Source organism: Chrysemys picta, chromosome 2 (genome assembly GCF_011386835.1).
Source record: "Chrysemys picta bellii isolate R12L10 chromosome 2, ASM1138683v2, whole genome shotgun sequence".
In the NCBI taxonomy this organism is placed as follows: Eukaryota; Metazoa; Chordata; order Testudines; family Emydidae; genus Chrysemys; species Chrysemys picta.
Window position 1 is genome coordinate 247,714,120 of NC_088792.1, and position 16,955 is coordinate 247,731,074.

Consider the following 16,955-nt stretch of genomic DNA (forward strand, 5'->3'; position numbering starts at 1 on the left):
CATTTTAAGAATGTCAGGCACCTACATACTACTGTGATTGATGTGCCTCAAATTTGATAGAAAGATGGAGAGGTTGCTGGCATAGCTACATCTGCAAATAGAATAATAATAAACTTAAAGAACATTCTTATAAAGTTATAAAACATAAAAACAATATGTGCTGGGTCAAAAGGGGCAGTCAGACCAACACATATACCACAGACCAATACTGTATAAGACCCTGATAATGCAAGCTAATCCTTGCAGATGGATCTCTGTGCCCATGTAGATGAGTTTGTAGTAACGCACCTTGGCCTATTCCATTATCTGAAATTAAGGTGATTGTATGTTGCAGTGATGTTCTACATATATATCCAGGATATGCTAACTACTGAAATGCTGCTACATTCCAGTCCAGAGGTGGTTGCACTTCAATGGTGGTTGAAATGATTTCTGGATTGCCAGATTCTGCCCTGGTTTATGTGCTTGAGGCTTGCACACAAGGGGTTCCTTGTGATGATGGACAACTGTTTGCCATTGCTGAAAGACTCCTAGTATCCCTCAAGGGGATCATATCTCCCGTGTTGTTCAACGTCCGGGATATGGGTCTGATTCAAAAATCCTAGTCCAGTCAGTGGGAATCTTTCTTTGACTTCAATGGGCTTTGGGTAAGAGTGTATGTGAGGCCACCTGATGAGAACATTTCTAAACTCGGGGTTAGACGATCCTCAATAGAGATCAGATACACAGCTGTATATCTCTTGCAGGAATGCTGCAAATTCTCTCTGTACTCTGGATGGTAGTGCCAGCTGGATGTCAGAGCTACCTTGTCCTCAGCCCTAGAAAAAGAGACGTATGTGGCTGGTGCATAGAAATTGTCATTATTAGGCTACAGAATCGTCCTTTATGTCGTATACAGGGGGTTGGCTGGGAGGCGATGAGTCTTGGCATCATTCAGTCTCACTCTTACCCTAGAAAGGCGTTGGGGGAGGGCCAGGCTCAGCAGCCCGGGCCGTGGGCGGCGCTCGGTGTCCATGGGAACTGGGTGTAAGCGGAGCGTGCGCCGCGGCTCCCCTTCGCTCCCGGCCGCCATCATGATGCTAGGCCGCGGGCTGGACGCCAGGTAAGAGCGGTGCCCCCTGCCCCGGGGGCCTAGAATGGCGCTTCCTCTCCCCCGCCCGCGTCTGGCCGAGAGGTCTGGGCTGTTGGAGCGCGGGGGCAGACAAAGCCCTCGCTATTGAGGCGCGGAGGGGGGCAGGCAGACGGAGTCCCGTTAGTGGGAGGAGGGGCGGGAGCCCCTGCTAATGAGGTGGGAGAGGGGGCAGAGTCCCTCCCTGTTATTTGTGACTAGGCTTGGGGGAGAGGGAAGGAGGGAGGGTTTGGCTCTTTGGCTTCTCCAGTCCTGATTTGTTACCCATCAGCCCCAGGCTTTTGAGACAGGGTGCCCTGAGGTTTGGGGGTGCTGGGTTTATTGTCTTCAGATTAGCTCTTTTATATTTGTCTAAAGGGAATGAATCCAGTCTTTATGTTGTGTTTTAATTTAAGGGGGGGGAATTGCCAAAAATAGTTTTTAAAGATCTAAAGAAAATAGTTTGGATAGGGTAACAGGATGTTCAAAGTGAAAATAAAGCTGGCTCTATTCCAACAAAAAAGTTACCTGCACCTATACATGACCAATCTTGTCCACTCATCCCAGCTGTCTGTTTTAAGCCATTTCATACTGTGCCCATCACTATAAAGTCTAGGCAACAAAATGTATCTAGGTTTAGTATTCTGGGATAAAATGAAGAGTAGTTGCTAATATAATCAAGCCTTGTGGTGTCCGTCCTTTTGTGGCCTTTAAGTAGCATTTTTAAAAACAAACTAACCTTTTCACACCTTCCTTTAAGGAAATGTAATTCCTATCTCTCAGAATTGAATGCTGTTCACATGGGGAAACTGTAGGCACAAAGTTGCTGAATGTCACTCTCATTACTTGATGGGGGGAGGTGGTGGTTATATGTATAGAGCGTCAGATGATTCAATAGGAGAGGGGAGGGACCCCACATTGGAGATTATTTTTAGATTAGTGTTAATTGTGGAAGAAAGATTTTTATGATGGGCTTTTCAATGAGATTTTTTATACTCTCACTCAGTTTGTGAAATATTCCTTATTTAGATGGTAGCAGACTTGAGAAAACCATTGGGAGCTAGGAGACTATCCCCTGGTATTTGTCTTTAAAAGAAAACAACCTCCCTACCTCAAATTGTGCCTGCTTACTTTGAGGTAACATAAACTGATCTTCCTCTGCAATGGTATTTTCTTCTGAAAGACTTAGGATAACACACATGTTCATTTTCAGCATGTATTTTCACATATCTGTTTTGTCAAGAAAATCTAGACTGTGAGACAATATTTTGGTCTTGAAGTACTAAATTTGCTTTGATTTTTCTGGGTTTGGAAGGTTGGTGACAGTGGTCAAAATTAAGAGCCAGGATCATTTCAGGTTGTTAGAATCACAACTTACACAGATGAAAGAAGTTTTAAATTTTTCCTACAAATAAGTGAGATGTGAGCAAATTCCAAGGCTAAGGATCTTGTCCTGTGTTGCTAATAACATAGGGCCTGATCTTCCATACCCTAGCAAGCACAGTGTTTGAGCAGTTTTATTGGGGCCAATGGGATTTCTTACAGTACTCTGCAGTTGGTAGTTAACATTTGCAGAATTGGGTCTGTAGCATAATGTTGTGGGCACCAAGCAATGGAATGAATGCGATGAGAATCATATGAACTTCAGCAGCAGTAGAATTGTGTTGCCAGTAGCATTGAAGTGCTACTATATAGTGATATGTAGGACCAGCAGAGGTGAGACCCTCAACTGAAGGCACTCATTAAGCAGACAGGAGGAGGAGGAGACTGAAGTATCAAGCGAAATATTAATGCCAACCGAGTAAGTCTTGACTTCAATACATGGAGTGGTTTAAGAAGATTAATAAGTATAAACCAGGGATCGGTAACCTTTGGCACGCAGCCCATCAGGGAAATCCGCTGGCAGGCCAGAACGGTTTGTTTACCTGCAGTGTTCGCAGGTTTGACAGATCGCAGCTGCCACAGTTCACCGTTCCAGGCCAGTGGGGGCTGCGGGAAGCGGCGTGGGCTGAGGGATGTGCTGGCCGCTGCTTCCTGCAGCCCCCATTGGCCTGGAACGGCTAACTGCGGCCAGTGGGAGTTGCGATCAGCCGAACCTGCGGACGCTGCAGGTAAACAAACCGTCCCAGCTCACCAGCGGATTTCCCTGATGGGCTGCGTGTCAAAAGTTGCCGATCCCTGGTATAAAATATGCAAGTGTTTGATTGGAAGTTAAAATTTAAGTCCCACTCATAACCCATCATTAGCTTGAGTTTCTGAATTAATTAATAAAATTCTTATCAAATACATAGCTATTGTATTAGTATTAAAATTTATACTCATATAAAAAGCAAAATATAACCAATTAAAGTAATTTACATATATATTATTTTACCCTTATGGTTAATACATTCAATCTAAGATGTTGATATGTGAAAATTTACCTTGCATGTTTTTGACAACCCACCCTGTTTCACAAGACCATACCTATGAACTCTAAGGATGTTAGGTAGAGAAGGTACCTGCTTCAAGGACTTCCTAAGCTCTATTGGAGCATATATTGTTTCAGTTCCATTGAACAGGCATATTTTTCTGTAAATACCCCTCCTCCCACCTAACCAAAGGGCTCACATAAAATGTTATGCACCTGCAACATTTTATGTTGTTGGCATTGCATAATGAATACTTTCTTTGTTTGCTATTGTGATGGAGATAGCATTGTTAATATTTCTTACAATTAGGCTTTTTATTTTTTGTTTTGTTTAAATAACTAATACTCTTTGTGCTAGATTTTATTTACCTCTTGTGAAAGTTAGAACCATTAAAACTAAGGCCCTGATCCTGCAATCGACATAAGCAGAGCCCTATGCTTGCGCAGTACCCCATAAAAATCAAGTTGTTTTCTGGTACTATGCCTGCCTCAATGTCTCACTGCTGATTTTTGTGGGGTTTACGTTCATATTTTCCTGTTTTAAAATACTTTTTCTCCTCTGCTGCTGTGTGAAAAACCTGCATTAAAACAGGAGAAACAGACTAACAATACAAAAGAAACATTGAAAATGACTATACCCAAACTGTTGTCAATTAAATACAGTTAAAAACAAGGGGAAAAACTCTTTATTCTTTCAGTTATAGTAAATTAGGTATAACATTTGTAAGTTTAAAAAAATTCAGACAAGTGAGGCAGGGTTTTTTTTTTTTTTTTAATTGATTATGTCCTTTAAGTCACTGAGACTTCTAAAATACTGAACGGATTTACTTCAAACGATAATAAAGATGGATCTTTACATAAGTGGTGTAATTTTGTTTGTATTCAGTATTTGCTGTCATGCCTAACAAATTTTTTAAACTTGCACTTTGGAAAATTGAAATGAGCCTAACTATGGAGTTGGTATTGAGGACTTCAGGGGAAAAAATGAGTTCCTGAATCTGATAGACTTTGTTTACTTCTATAGTTACACCACTTTACTTTCAAAACCAATGCACACTGGCACTTTTGAGTAGATTCCAAGGAAAGATCACTAGTCTGTGAATCAGGAGACCTGGCTTTTTGTTCCCAGTCACATACTTGCTGTGTGTGAGTTAGGATAAATCAATTCACCACTTTGTGCCTCAGTTTTACCATCTGTAAAATGGGGATATGGATCCTTGGATTCTTTGAAAAAGGCTTTGAGAACTACAGATGAAAAAGGTGTTTCCATCCATCCACCTATTCCAATAACATGTTCTACTACCCAGTGACAGATAGACATTCAGAGACTTGCATGTAATTTCTAATAATGGTTTAACATTCACACATTAATGTATTGGGGATTTTTATATTTTAAGAGATTGGCGTGGTTTTGTGGTTATGGTCCTGGACTAGGACTCAGGAGACCTGGGTTCAGTTCCTGGCTCTTCCGCAGACTTCCTGTCAATCTTGGGCAACTAAGTTAAGTGAGACCACTCATGCTTAAATTTAAGCTTGTGTGTAAGTGTCTGGGGCTTTCATTTCTCTGGGACAGATTTTTAAATGTATGGAGGTGTCTAAAGATGCAGATAGATCGCTTTTGAGATTTCCAAAGCATCTAACTGCATAGGAATTTTATGAAGATTTTCTCAAGTATATAGATGTATCTGGTTTGGCTCTTCAGTTACTGCATTTTTACTTTTTAAACTTCAGTTTGGTGAGTCTTAGGATAGCTCCATTAATTTAATTTAATTTTAGCCTATCTCCTAGAACTGGAAGGGACCTTGAAAGGTCATTGAGTCCAGCCCCCTGCCTTCACTAGCAGGACCAAGTACTGATTTTGCCCCAGATCCCTAAGTGGCCCCCTCAAGGATTGAACTCACAACCCTAGGTTTAGTAGGCCAATGCTCACACCACTGAGCTATTCCTTCCCCCCAGGCTGAAATAAAAAATCTCAATTTTTTATTATTTTATTTGTCTTTTTTTAGATAAGCAAACACCACATCGGAATATTAAGTATAATTTTCCTCTAGTAAATTTCCATTTTGCCAAGAAGTAAAATGACCAATCTGAAATATTTATGGTATAGTGATGACAGTACTGTCAAACCTGTTTAATCTGTATGTATTGTAATCCTATTGTTTTTTTTTTGCTTGTTTTTCATTTTTCCTTGGTTTCTAGGGACAATCAAACTAGACAAGTACGAGAGGCTGTTTCAAATGTGGAAAAACATTTTGGTGAATTGTGCCAAATATTTGCTGCATATGTACGTAAAACTGCTAGACTACGAGATAAAGCAGACCTGCTAGTAAATGAAATATATGCATATGCAGCTACAGAGACACCAAGCTTAAAACTTGGATTGAAAAATTTTGCAGATGAATTTTCCAAACTTCAAGATTATCGCCAAGCAGAGGTATAGAATTAAAGCCGTGCATGTTGTGCTTGCAAACTTAACTTTTTAATACGATTACCATAATGTATACCTTGGTTCTCTCTTAAGACTGAGGGAAACCACTTTTAAATGCATTAGTAACAAATGTGTTAGGAACAAAGCAAAATAAGCCCCACAAACTTTCATAGTTTACCTTTCTGCAGACCTAGGCCCCAATTGTGAAATGCCTTATGCTCATGCTTAACTTCATGCCTTGTGAATAGTTACCCTGAGTAGCTTCTCACACCTTTTGAAGAATGAGGGACAGACAGGTCTTCAGTGGAGATGAGAAGAGCCAATGGATTTTATTGGGCTATAGATTATGCTTAATAAATATTTGTTTTTTGGTTTTGTGACTTGGGCTGTCATCTGGAAACTGGAATGATACTGTAAGTCATTTCTTCTGCAAAATCTATTAAATGTTATTTGTGTTTTTTTTCTATGTTAAATTATTATGCTTTGTACTCCCAAAATTAGGCACCTGAAAAGAATTATGCAGATGATTAACTTTTCACACGTGAATAGTCTCTTTGATTTCAATGCGATGACTCATATGAGTCAAGTTAAACACATAATTTTTTTTTTTTTTTTCAGGATCAGGGCCCTAAGAATAGTTTGACCCTGTCCTGAAATAGGCCATATTACCTAGATGAGTTTGGTTCATGATTTTAAGTTCACTCTAAACAAAGCTTATTTTGATGTTAAAAGGTAACATGCGAAAGAGAAAAAGTGGCCATCTATTTATTGGGATGGGGATGTTCTCCATTCATTATAATACCTAAAAAAGCCTCAATGTGTTTTAAAGTTGTTGGTTTTTTTGCTCATATTTTGAATTAGAATTCAGGTATTGTTCACTTTGTTATAAGTTATTGTAGACAGCTGGAAAATGGGTGAGTTTATGACATCAAATGTATCAAGGAAGAGAGGTGTTGATCCCGCAGTGGATCTGCAAGGGTCAACCCTGGCACTAGCCTGGAACTTCACTGACTTCAGTGAGTCTCTACACGTGTGCAAGAGTCTAGCCACATGAATCTAATTGCAGGATTGGGGCATAATTAGAATGCAATGGATTTTTATTCAGCTTGTTTAAAATTCTGTTTTAAGCTAACACCTATTTAACTAAAACTTCTGGGAGTTTATTAAGGATATCTCTTACCCCTTTACTAAAGAGCTCAGAAAGCTCCTACTTCACATTTGAGTCACCAAGCAGTATGCTAACTGAAGAGGGGAATGCAATTGTTGACCTTCTTGCTGTTTTTATAAAGAAAAAAGGAAATAGAAAAAAACTTTAAAAAACCCAAAGAAGCCTTTAAAGTCATCTGTATACATTAAGAAACAAAAGAAAAAATCATAAATCCCTTTTTTTCTTTCGACGTTCACCTTTAAGAGGTTCAGCCCTTGTTACTCAGAAAGGGCAATTGAAAATAAAAGTGCTATATCTGGTCCTTTCACTATGTACTTAGGGCCAGATTTTTAAGGATATTTAGGCATCTAGAGATGCAGATAGGTGCCTAGTGGGATTTTTGGAAGCACATAGATGCCTAACTCCCATTGATTTCAATGAGTTAGGCATCTAAGCACTCTTGAGAATCTCATTGTCACAGTTCCCAAGATAGTTGCACTTCTGCCCCCTTCTTGATTTCCTTGAGGGAACCCCACTCAGGTCCTATCTGTCACTTTTCTCAAGGTGGGAACCCACATTCCTCTCACTCCAGATCAGGGATTTAGGCTGTAATTCCTTCTGCAATTCACTGTGATCATCTTAACAAGTTGGAGTCTAGTTCAGAACCTGCTGTCCTGTTCTTTCCCTGAGGTAATGACAGGATAGACCAGTGACCAGCCAGTTTGTTTAGAACAAAAGCTTTACAGAGAAAACATACTATAAAACAATAAATAGCTTATTGCATGCTTACCATGTAATACTTCTCTACCATACAGGACCCTGGTCCGTTTCAGTCCTTCAAACCCTTTCTGCGGGGTCTGTCCCTCTTGTTCACAGTTCATATCAGTTCTTCCATGGAGAGAAAGTGACTCCTCTTCTATATCAGGCTAGTCACTTGATATAATACTTTGTTTGCTGGGCATCTTGAACCCAGTCAAAAACAAAACAAATATAGCCAGTTTCCTCCAGAAGGTGATACTTCTCCACTCCAAACATGTTTATCTGTCAAAGGTTTTGCATTAATTACCCCCCAGTGATTTTAGTTCCTGATAGTTCCTTCATTCAAGCTAGGCAACTTCCCCACAGTCACTGTACTGCTTGTCTTGTTTCAAGAAAGAAATTAACCCCTTCACGCCTGCTGAGTAACCATACAAAGGGAGAAGGGAAACAGTCGTGCATATTTAAAAAAAAAAAATCAGTAGCCCTCCAAGTTCTCCACATCCACTAGGCACACATTTCTGCATCTTTAGGCACCTAGATACCTTTAAAAATGTGGCCCTTCAGTCAAGCCATTTTCCACCATTCCAACAATTAATTGGGGTGGGGTTGGGGGGCAAAGACATTAAAGAGAAAAGGATAAAAAAGCGAACAGGGAATGGCTACATAAGTTCGATCTCTTGTTATCCATCTGTCTCCATTCCCCTTCTCCTCTTTGTGGGCATCAATTTATGCAGCAGCTTTCATATGTATTTTGTCAGAACTAGCAAGTGAAATAGCTCATAAGGACTGCTGATTCCATTCATTCTTCAGTAACAGCGCCAGATACTTAAAAAGATTTTGAAGTTATTTAATTCATAAAAGTTCCAGTAATATTAGCCTAAGAGCCTTTTAATTTCAGCATGCTATAGTCATCTAGTGTTGCAGATCTCCAGTTTCAAACCTGGTTTCTTTGTTGAGTAAAAAAGAGGAAGATTAGAAAAACATGCAGAGGATGGGAGGAAAGTCAGGAGACAAAAAGCCAGCAAAGAAAAATAATGGGATTTAGCTCTGTAAAGATTAGGATAAACGTTTATGGTTCTAAAAAGTCCAGTTCTTAATGCAGTGCTTAACTCATGTCGAACTTTGGAACAATTGAGATAATTGATAGTACCCTTCACAGTCATGTACCTTGTAAAGCAGTTTTTACTTAGATCTTAAGCTTTGTCCATTAATAATAATTAGGAAACAAGTCTTTCCCCAAAATTTCTCTTCCTCTGTGGAACCTAACTTTATCTTGGCTGGCATTTTTTCTTTCATCACAACATTTTCTTTTTAAGATCCCTGGTTTTAAAATCGTTGGTTCTATTTTGTTTGTAATTGTAAAGCTTTACAATTGGAGTTGGAACTTTGCTTTATAAATTGTGTAGCAACAGAGCTCTTTTTTGTTACTTAACAAGTTAATGTGCCCCTATAGAATCATAGAATATCAGAGTTGGAAGGGACCTCAAGAGGTCATCTAGTCCAACCCCCTGCTCAAAGCAGGACCAATTCCCAGCTAAATCATCCCAGCCAGGGCTTTGTCAAGCCGGGCCTTAAAAACCTCCAAGGAAGGAGACTCCACCACCTCCCTAGGTAACGCATTCCAGTGTTTCACCACCCTCCTAGTGAAATAGTTTTTCCTGATATCCAACCTGGACCTCCCCCACCGCAACTTGAGACCATTGCTCCTTGTTCTGTCCTCTGCCACCACTGAGAACAGCCGAGCTCCATCCTCTTTGGAACTCCCCTTCAGGTAGTTGAAGGCTGCTATCAAATCCCCCCTCATTCTTCTCTTCTGGAGACTAAACAATCCCAGTTCTCTCAGCCTCTCCTCATAAGTCATGTGCTCCAGACCCCTAATCATTTTTGTTGCCCTCCGCTGGACTCTTTCCAATTTTTCCACATCCTTCTTGTAGTGTGGGGCCCAAAACTGGACACAGTATTCCAGATGAGGCCTCACCAATGTCGAATAAAGGGGAACGATCACGTTCCTCGATCTGCTGGCAATGCCCCTACTTATACAGCCCAAAATGCCGTTAGCCTTCTTGGCAACAAGAGCACACTGTTGACTCATATCCAGCTTCTCGTCCACTGTGACCCCTAGGTCCTTTTCAGCAGAACTGCTACCTAGCCATTCGGTCCCTAGTCTGTAGCAGTGCATGGGATTCTTCCGTCCTAAGTGCAGGACTCTGCACTTGTCCTTGTTGAACCTCATCAGGTTTTTTTCTGCCCAATCCTCTAATTTGTCTAGGTCCCTCTGTATTCGATCCCTACCCTCTAGTGTATCTACCACGCCTCCTAGTTTAGTGTCATCTGCAAACTTGCTGAGAGTGCAGTCCACACCATCCTCCAGATCATTAATAAAGATATTAAACAAAACCGGCCCCAGGACCGACCCTTGGGGCACTCCACTTGAAACCGGCTGCCAACTAGACATGGAGCCATTGATCACTACCCGTTGAGCCCGACGATCTAGCCAGCTTTCTATCCACCTTACAGTCCATTCATCCAGCCCATACTTCTTTAACTTGGTGGCAAGAATACTGTGGGAGACAGTATCAAAAGCTTTGCTAAAGTCAAGAAATAACACATCCACTGCTTTCCCCTCATCCATAGAGCCAGTTATCTCATCATAGAAGGCAATTAGGTTAGTCAGGCACGACTTCCCCTTCGTGAATCCATGCTGACTGTTCCTGATCACTTTCCTTTCCTCTAAATGTTTCATAATTGATTCCTTGAGGACCTGCTCCATAATTTTTCCAGGGACTGAGGTGAGGCTGACTGGCCTGTAGTTCCCCGGATCCTCCTTCTTCCCTTTTTTAAAGATGGGCACTACATTAACCTTTTTCCAGTCATCTGGGACCTCCCCCGATCGCCATGAGTTTTCAAAAATAATGGCTAATGGCTCTGCAATCTCACCCGCCAACTCCTTTAGCACCCTCGGATGCAGCGCATCCGGCCCCATGGACTTGTGCATGTCCAGTTTTTCTAAATAGTCCCGAACCACTTCTTTCTCCACAGAGGGCTGGTCACCTTCTCCCCATGCTGTAGTGCCCAGTGCAGCAATCTGGGAGCTGACCTTGTGCGTGAAGACAGAGGCAAAAAAATCATTGAGTACATTAGCTTTTTCCACATCCTCGGTCACTAGGTTGCCTCCCTCATTCAGTAAGGGGCCCACACTTTCCTTGATTTTCTTCTTGTTGCTAACATACCTGAAGAAACCCTTCTTGTTACTCTTAACATCTCTTGCTATAAAAGAATGCATATCTATATAAAAGAGAGCATAGTATGATGAAAGGCATAATTGTAAACGAGTGAATAAGGATGGCAGTTCATTGATTGGCTGCCAGTGTCACACACTTTATTATTATGGACACTAGCATGCTATGTGTTCTACAGTCGTTCAGTAAAAAGTCCTTGGCCTCAAAAGCTCGCAGGTAGGCAAGACAAAAGGGGTGGTAGAAGCAGAGAGAGAGGAAGGACAAAGTAACAATAACTTCCATTTTTGTATGCAGTGATGATGTAGCTGTGTTGATTCCAGGATATTAGGCTTGGTCTACACTACCCCCCTAATTCGAACTAAGGTACGCAACTTCAGCTACGTGAATAACGTAGCTGAAGTCGAAGTACCTTAGTTCGAACTTACCTTGGTCCACACTCGGCAGGCAGGCTCCCCCGTCGACTCCGCGGTACTCCTCTCGCCGAGCTGGAGTACCGCAGTCGACGGCGAGCACTTCCGGGTTCGACTTATCGCGTCCAGACTAGACGCGATAAGTCGAACCCAGAAGTTCGATTGCCAGCCGCCGAACTAGCGGGTAAGTGTAGCCAAGGCCTTAGAGAGACAATGTGGGTGAGGTAATATCTTTTATTGTGCCAACTTCTGTTCTAAAGTAACAAACAGACACAATATTGTATGACATGCATAGTCTTAGCTCCATTACCTGTCTAGCTGTTTTCATCTGTTTTTCCATGTAGAAGGTATTAAAACAAAATCTCAAATGTAAATATCTCTGAATGCCTTCATATATGTGCATAATATTTCTGATATTTTAAGTATATAGTTTGCTGCTCCCATAGCTTTCAAGAATCTGGAGCTTTGCATCTCTTAAAGCATATTAATGAGCAAACAATTTTAAATCATAATCTAACATTTAAAAACAAATATGTTTACTTTTAATCTCTTAAAAGCTGTAGAATGTAAGAGATTTAACATTGTCTATTTCCAGTAGTCAGTTCTAATTTGGTATAGTGCTATTGAAATAAAAGAAGTTACACTAGGGATTAATCAAGACAAGTTATTTCTTGATTAGTTTTATTGGTTCTGCATTTGCCTATATATATATATATATATATACACATACAACCTCTGCTTCCACTGTTTTTTCACTGAATGTGGTTAAAATCCTAGTTGGATAGAATCAACATTACTCTTAAAGCAATCAGTTTTATAGAAATACATTTAATATGCAGAAGACTTGGGTAACTTGACTTTTTTTCCAGGTTGAAAGGCTTGAAGCCAAAGTTGTGGACCCTCTGAAAAGTTATGGGACCATAGTAAAACTTAAAAGGGTAGGTACTATATGGTGTATTTTCTCTCAAAATTTAGTGTATTCTTATAGCCATTTTTGTGAAGCTTGTTAAGTATACCAAATTATTTAAACTTTTCTTATTAAAAATAATTACTGCAACAAAAATGTATAGATGTGTAACTCACAACAATACATTGGAATTGCAGCTGGGAACATGTGTGAAGCAGATGCACTTCAGGAAACAGCTGAGAGGAGGGGGTCCAATCCTCTAGCGAATGGTGTCCAGCTGCGGGGTGGGAGGACAGAGTGGCTTATAGAGTACATGTAGAATAGTGTGCATGTGCAGCAACTTGCAAAAGCAACAGAACCCCATCATATCACATCTCAGAACTCCAAAATGGCATTCCCTGTAAATCCTGGTATATTTTTATTTTGAAGAGATATGTAAAACTTGTTTGCAAATGCTTTAGGACAACAACTACATTTCTGTATATATGAAATAAAGAGACTTTACTGTGTTAATTGAATTAACCCCTCACATTTGAACTAATTTAATTTGAATTAAAACAAGTCTGTGTGTCATCTGGAAACTTTATCAGCTGTGATTTTATATTTACTTCCAGTGCACTGATGAAAATCTTGAATAGGAATCAGGCCTAGTCCTGATCCCAGTAGACCCTCACTTGAAATACAGTAACTCCTCGCTTAACGTTGTAGTTATGTTCCTGAAAAATGCGACTTTAAGCGAAACGATGTTAAGCAAATCCAATTTCCCCATAAGAATTAATGTAAATGGGGGGGGTTAGGTTCCAGGGAAATTTTTTTCACCAGACAAAAAACTATATATTATATAGATATACACACAGTATACATTTTAAACAAACAATTTAATACTGTTCACAGCTATGATGATTGTGAAGCGTGGTTGAGGTGGTGAAGTTAGAGAGTGAAAGAGGGAGGGATATTTCCCAGGGAATGCCTTACTGCTAAATGATGAACTAGCACTCGGCTGAGCCCTCAATGGTTAACACATTGTTGTTAATGTAGCCTCTCACACAGGGCAGCACGAACGCGAGGGAGGGGAGACAGCATAGCAGACAGACAGAGACAGACACACACCTTGTGTGTGGGAGAGAGAGAGAGAGATGCACACTGCCCCTTTAAGTAAAAAAAGTGCATTGTCTTTTTAAGTGGATCAGGAAGTTGAGACAGCAGCTGCTGCCCCAAGCTCTCTCTGTCTCTCTCTGTCTGTGTCCCCTCCCTGCTCTATATGGAGAAGTGGTAAACGGGGTGCAGGAGCAGGAGGGCGGGGGACACCCTGACGTTAGCCCCCTCCCTTACCACCCTGCACAACAAGCAGGTGTCTCTGGGAGCAGCTCCAAGGCAGAGGGCAGAAGCAGCACAAGACAGTGGGGGTGAGGGACAGCTGAACTGCCGATTGATAGCCTGCTGGGCGGCTGCAGCACAGGGAACTTAGCGGAGCGGGGAGCTGATGGGGGGCTGTCAAGTGTTACAAGCCCCCACCAGCTAGCTGCAACGGGCTGCTCTTCCTGCAAGCAGTGGACAAAGCAGACGGCTGCCAAATAGGGTGACCAGATGATAACTTCAAAATATCGGGACTGCCGCAGGGGGAGCGCCTTTTCAATTGTTACACTCACCGCGTCCGGGTCTTCGGCAGCACTCCGGCGGTGGATCCTTCAGTTGCTGATGGTCTTCGGTGGCATTTCGGCGGCAGATAATAAATCTGGCTGCCAAAGACAGAAGTACCCGCCGCCGAAATGCTGCCAAAGACATAGACGTGCCTGGTGAGTGTAACAATTGAAAAGGCGCTCCCCCTGCCTCTCTCCGCCGCCTAATTTAAAAAAAAAAAAAAAAGGGCCACCGTGCCCAAAACAAAAAATATCGGGACAAATGGCATCCTGACCGTACTGCAGTCGGGATGCGGGACAAACTGCTCAATATCGGGACAGTCCCGATTTTATTGGGACGTCTGGTCACCCTACTGCCAAATGACGTTAAAAGGGAGCATTGCACAACTTTAAACGAGCATGTTCCCTAATTGATCAGCAACGAAACAGCGTTAACCGGGATGATTTTAAGTGAGGAGTTACTGTACTCCCATTTAGTGATGATTCCCCATTGACAACTACTTGTTGGAATCTTCAGGTAGCCAGTTCTTAATCCATTTATCACGTGCTCTCTTGTTATTGTATAGTGCCCATTTTTTAATCAGAATGTTGTACAATACTAAGTTAAACACCTTACAAGTATAATTGTTATATCACCCTAATTTATAATCTCCTCAAAGAACTAAATATATTTGTTTGACAAGACTTGTTTTCCTTAAAACTATGTTGACTTGCATTAATTGTATTCCTATTCCTGAATTCTTTATTAATTGAATCCAGTATCAGCTTCTGTTCTGTTTTTGCCAGGGATTAACGTTGGGCTAACCACCCTATAATTCCCTGTATCATCCTGTTTGCCTTTTTTTAATATAGGCACAACATTATTATTCTTCCAGTCTTCTGGAATTTTCCCAGAATTCCAAGATTTACTAAAAATTAATATCAGTGGGCTACAGATAACCTCAACTAACTCTTCTAGGGCTCTTGAGTGCAAGTTATTCAGGCTAGCTGATTGAAAAATGTTTATCCTGAGTAGATATTGTCTAACATCCTCCTCAGTTACTAATGGACTGTAAAGTACTTCATCATTCTCATATAATATGAGTATATCATCCTATTTCTTTCCAAATACAGAACAGAAATATTTATTGAGCATCTCTGCCTTTTCTGCATCATTAATAACAATTTTACCATTTTAATCTAGTAGTGGGCCTATAACATTGCTATGCTTTCTTTTGTTCCTAATGTACTTTAAAACTCTAGTCTTGCCCGCCTTGGATTTTCCCTAATGTATTTAGCTGCCCTTATCAATCTTCTGCACTTCATACTTCTAATTTATATTGATTGCTATTTCTCCTTTTTCTGTTATATATTGCTTTTTTATTTCTAAACACTGGCTACACTTTGCCACTGAACCAGCATGGTTGACCAGCCAAAGTTGACCTCTTTCTTGATTGTAGAATTGAGGCTTTTTGCCCATCTAATAAACTCTGCTTTAAGAACTCCTGATTTTTGTTCACATTTTTCATTCCAAAAATTTAAAAGATGGCGCACACAGCCTGGGGCCCAATCCTGCAAGGTGTTGAGTACCCTCAGTGCCCATTGATCTCTTTTTCAGGAAGTGTTCATCACTTCACAGGATTAGTCTAGAAAAAACCTGGTTTGATTTAAAGCAAAAAAAAATTGTCTTAAGTTTTCAGGACAACTCATAAATGCAGACAAATGTATTTTATATGCCCCTAGCTCTATTTCAATATATACAAAATGGTATAAATATATTTGCAGGATGATCTCAAAGCAACTTTAACAGCAAAGAATCGAGAGGCTAAACAGTTATCTCAACTGGAAAGGACACGTCAGAGGAATCCATCAGATCGACACATTATTGTATCCTTTCTGTTTCTAATGAATATAAGAAGTAGTTGATTCTCCAGTAATTAAAAATATTGTATTTAGAAAGAGATGTAAAAGCAATTGTCTTTAAAGTGATCATTTCATACATTGATCATGAATCACAAATTCTTTATGCTATATTTTGTGACAGCTAATTGGCTATAGCTTATAACATTTGCTCTATAGTAGCATTTATTAAACAAAAAGTGCCTGAGAGTATCTGACATGTTTTCAGTCACCATATTCACATTTTCAATTTTTCTACATTTTTCGATCATTGATAGTAGGTTTAAATATCTGTTGTATGATGTCTGAGGGTTATGGAAAGATTATATCCTATTGTGAATAACTCTTTGGAAAGTAAGTGTGGGACAAACTTTCGCCTTATGTTTTGTTTAATTTTAGCTTTTTTTCCATTATTTTGTCTCCTTACCACCCTGGCAATTTTATTGATCTTTCCTGCAGCCATAGGGACATGAACTTCCCCCAGAGTTGATGTTGATGTTGCTCATTGAGGCTGATTGGGGTGGGGAAATCTGTAGTCTACCAGCTAAGACCCATTTTAGGCACTAAGGCGTAACCCATCGTCTAGAAAACTTCATTGCTACCACTTGTTAGGTACATATCTGGTGGTCATCACCAGGGCGGATGTAGATTCTGGAAATGGTACTGTTTTTTCTATATCACATAATGTTTAAACATTATTGGCATCCAAACTGAAAAAAATCATAAAATCACAAAAAAGGCCATAACTCAAAGAAACAGTCTAATTTTGACCAAAAGTGGCAGAAAGCTTCTAAATACAATTGATAATGCAGCTATGTACTCAAAAATAGTACTGTTTTGGAAAGTTTGGAAAATATATACCCCCAGGTGATATGTTTTATGCATTTTCCCATATAACAGTATGAGCTTGTTTGTACCATGTAATAAATCAAAATATTTGTCATTATTTTTAGAATGCACTGATTTGAGAAGGTTCTTTTTTTTGTCTGCCATTTATATGAAGTTTGCCGATAAGAAGACCCCTACATC

General features: G+C 40.3%; 1 protein-coding gene across 2 annotated transcripts in view; it reads left to right on the forward strand.

Annotated features, from left to right (window-relative positions):
* The first annotated feature begins 947 nt into the window (after positions 1–947).
* Positions 948–16,955, forward strand: part of CIBAR1 (CBY1 interacting BAR domain containing 1) — a 33,194-nt gene continuing 17,186 nt past the window's right edge. The window contains exons 1-4 of one of the 2 annotated variants that reach the window (XM_008168328.4): positions 948–1,102; positions 5,718–5,952; positions 12,371–12,439; positions 15,813–15,914. In XM_008168328.4, the coding sequence (XP_008166550.2) occupies positions 1,014–1,102; positions 5,718–5,952; positions 12,371–12,439; positions 15,813–15,914 (495 nt within the window). In that variant the 5' untranslated portion in view covers positions 948–1,013. Of the gene's footprint in view, positions 1,289–5,717; positions 5,953–12,370; positions 12,440–15,812; positions 15,915–16,955 lie in introns of both variants that reach the window. The other variant, XM_065585911.1, reaches the window with a different exon arrangement.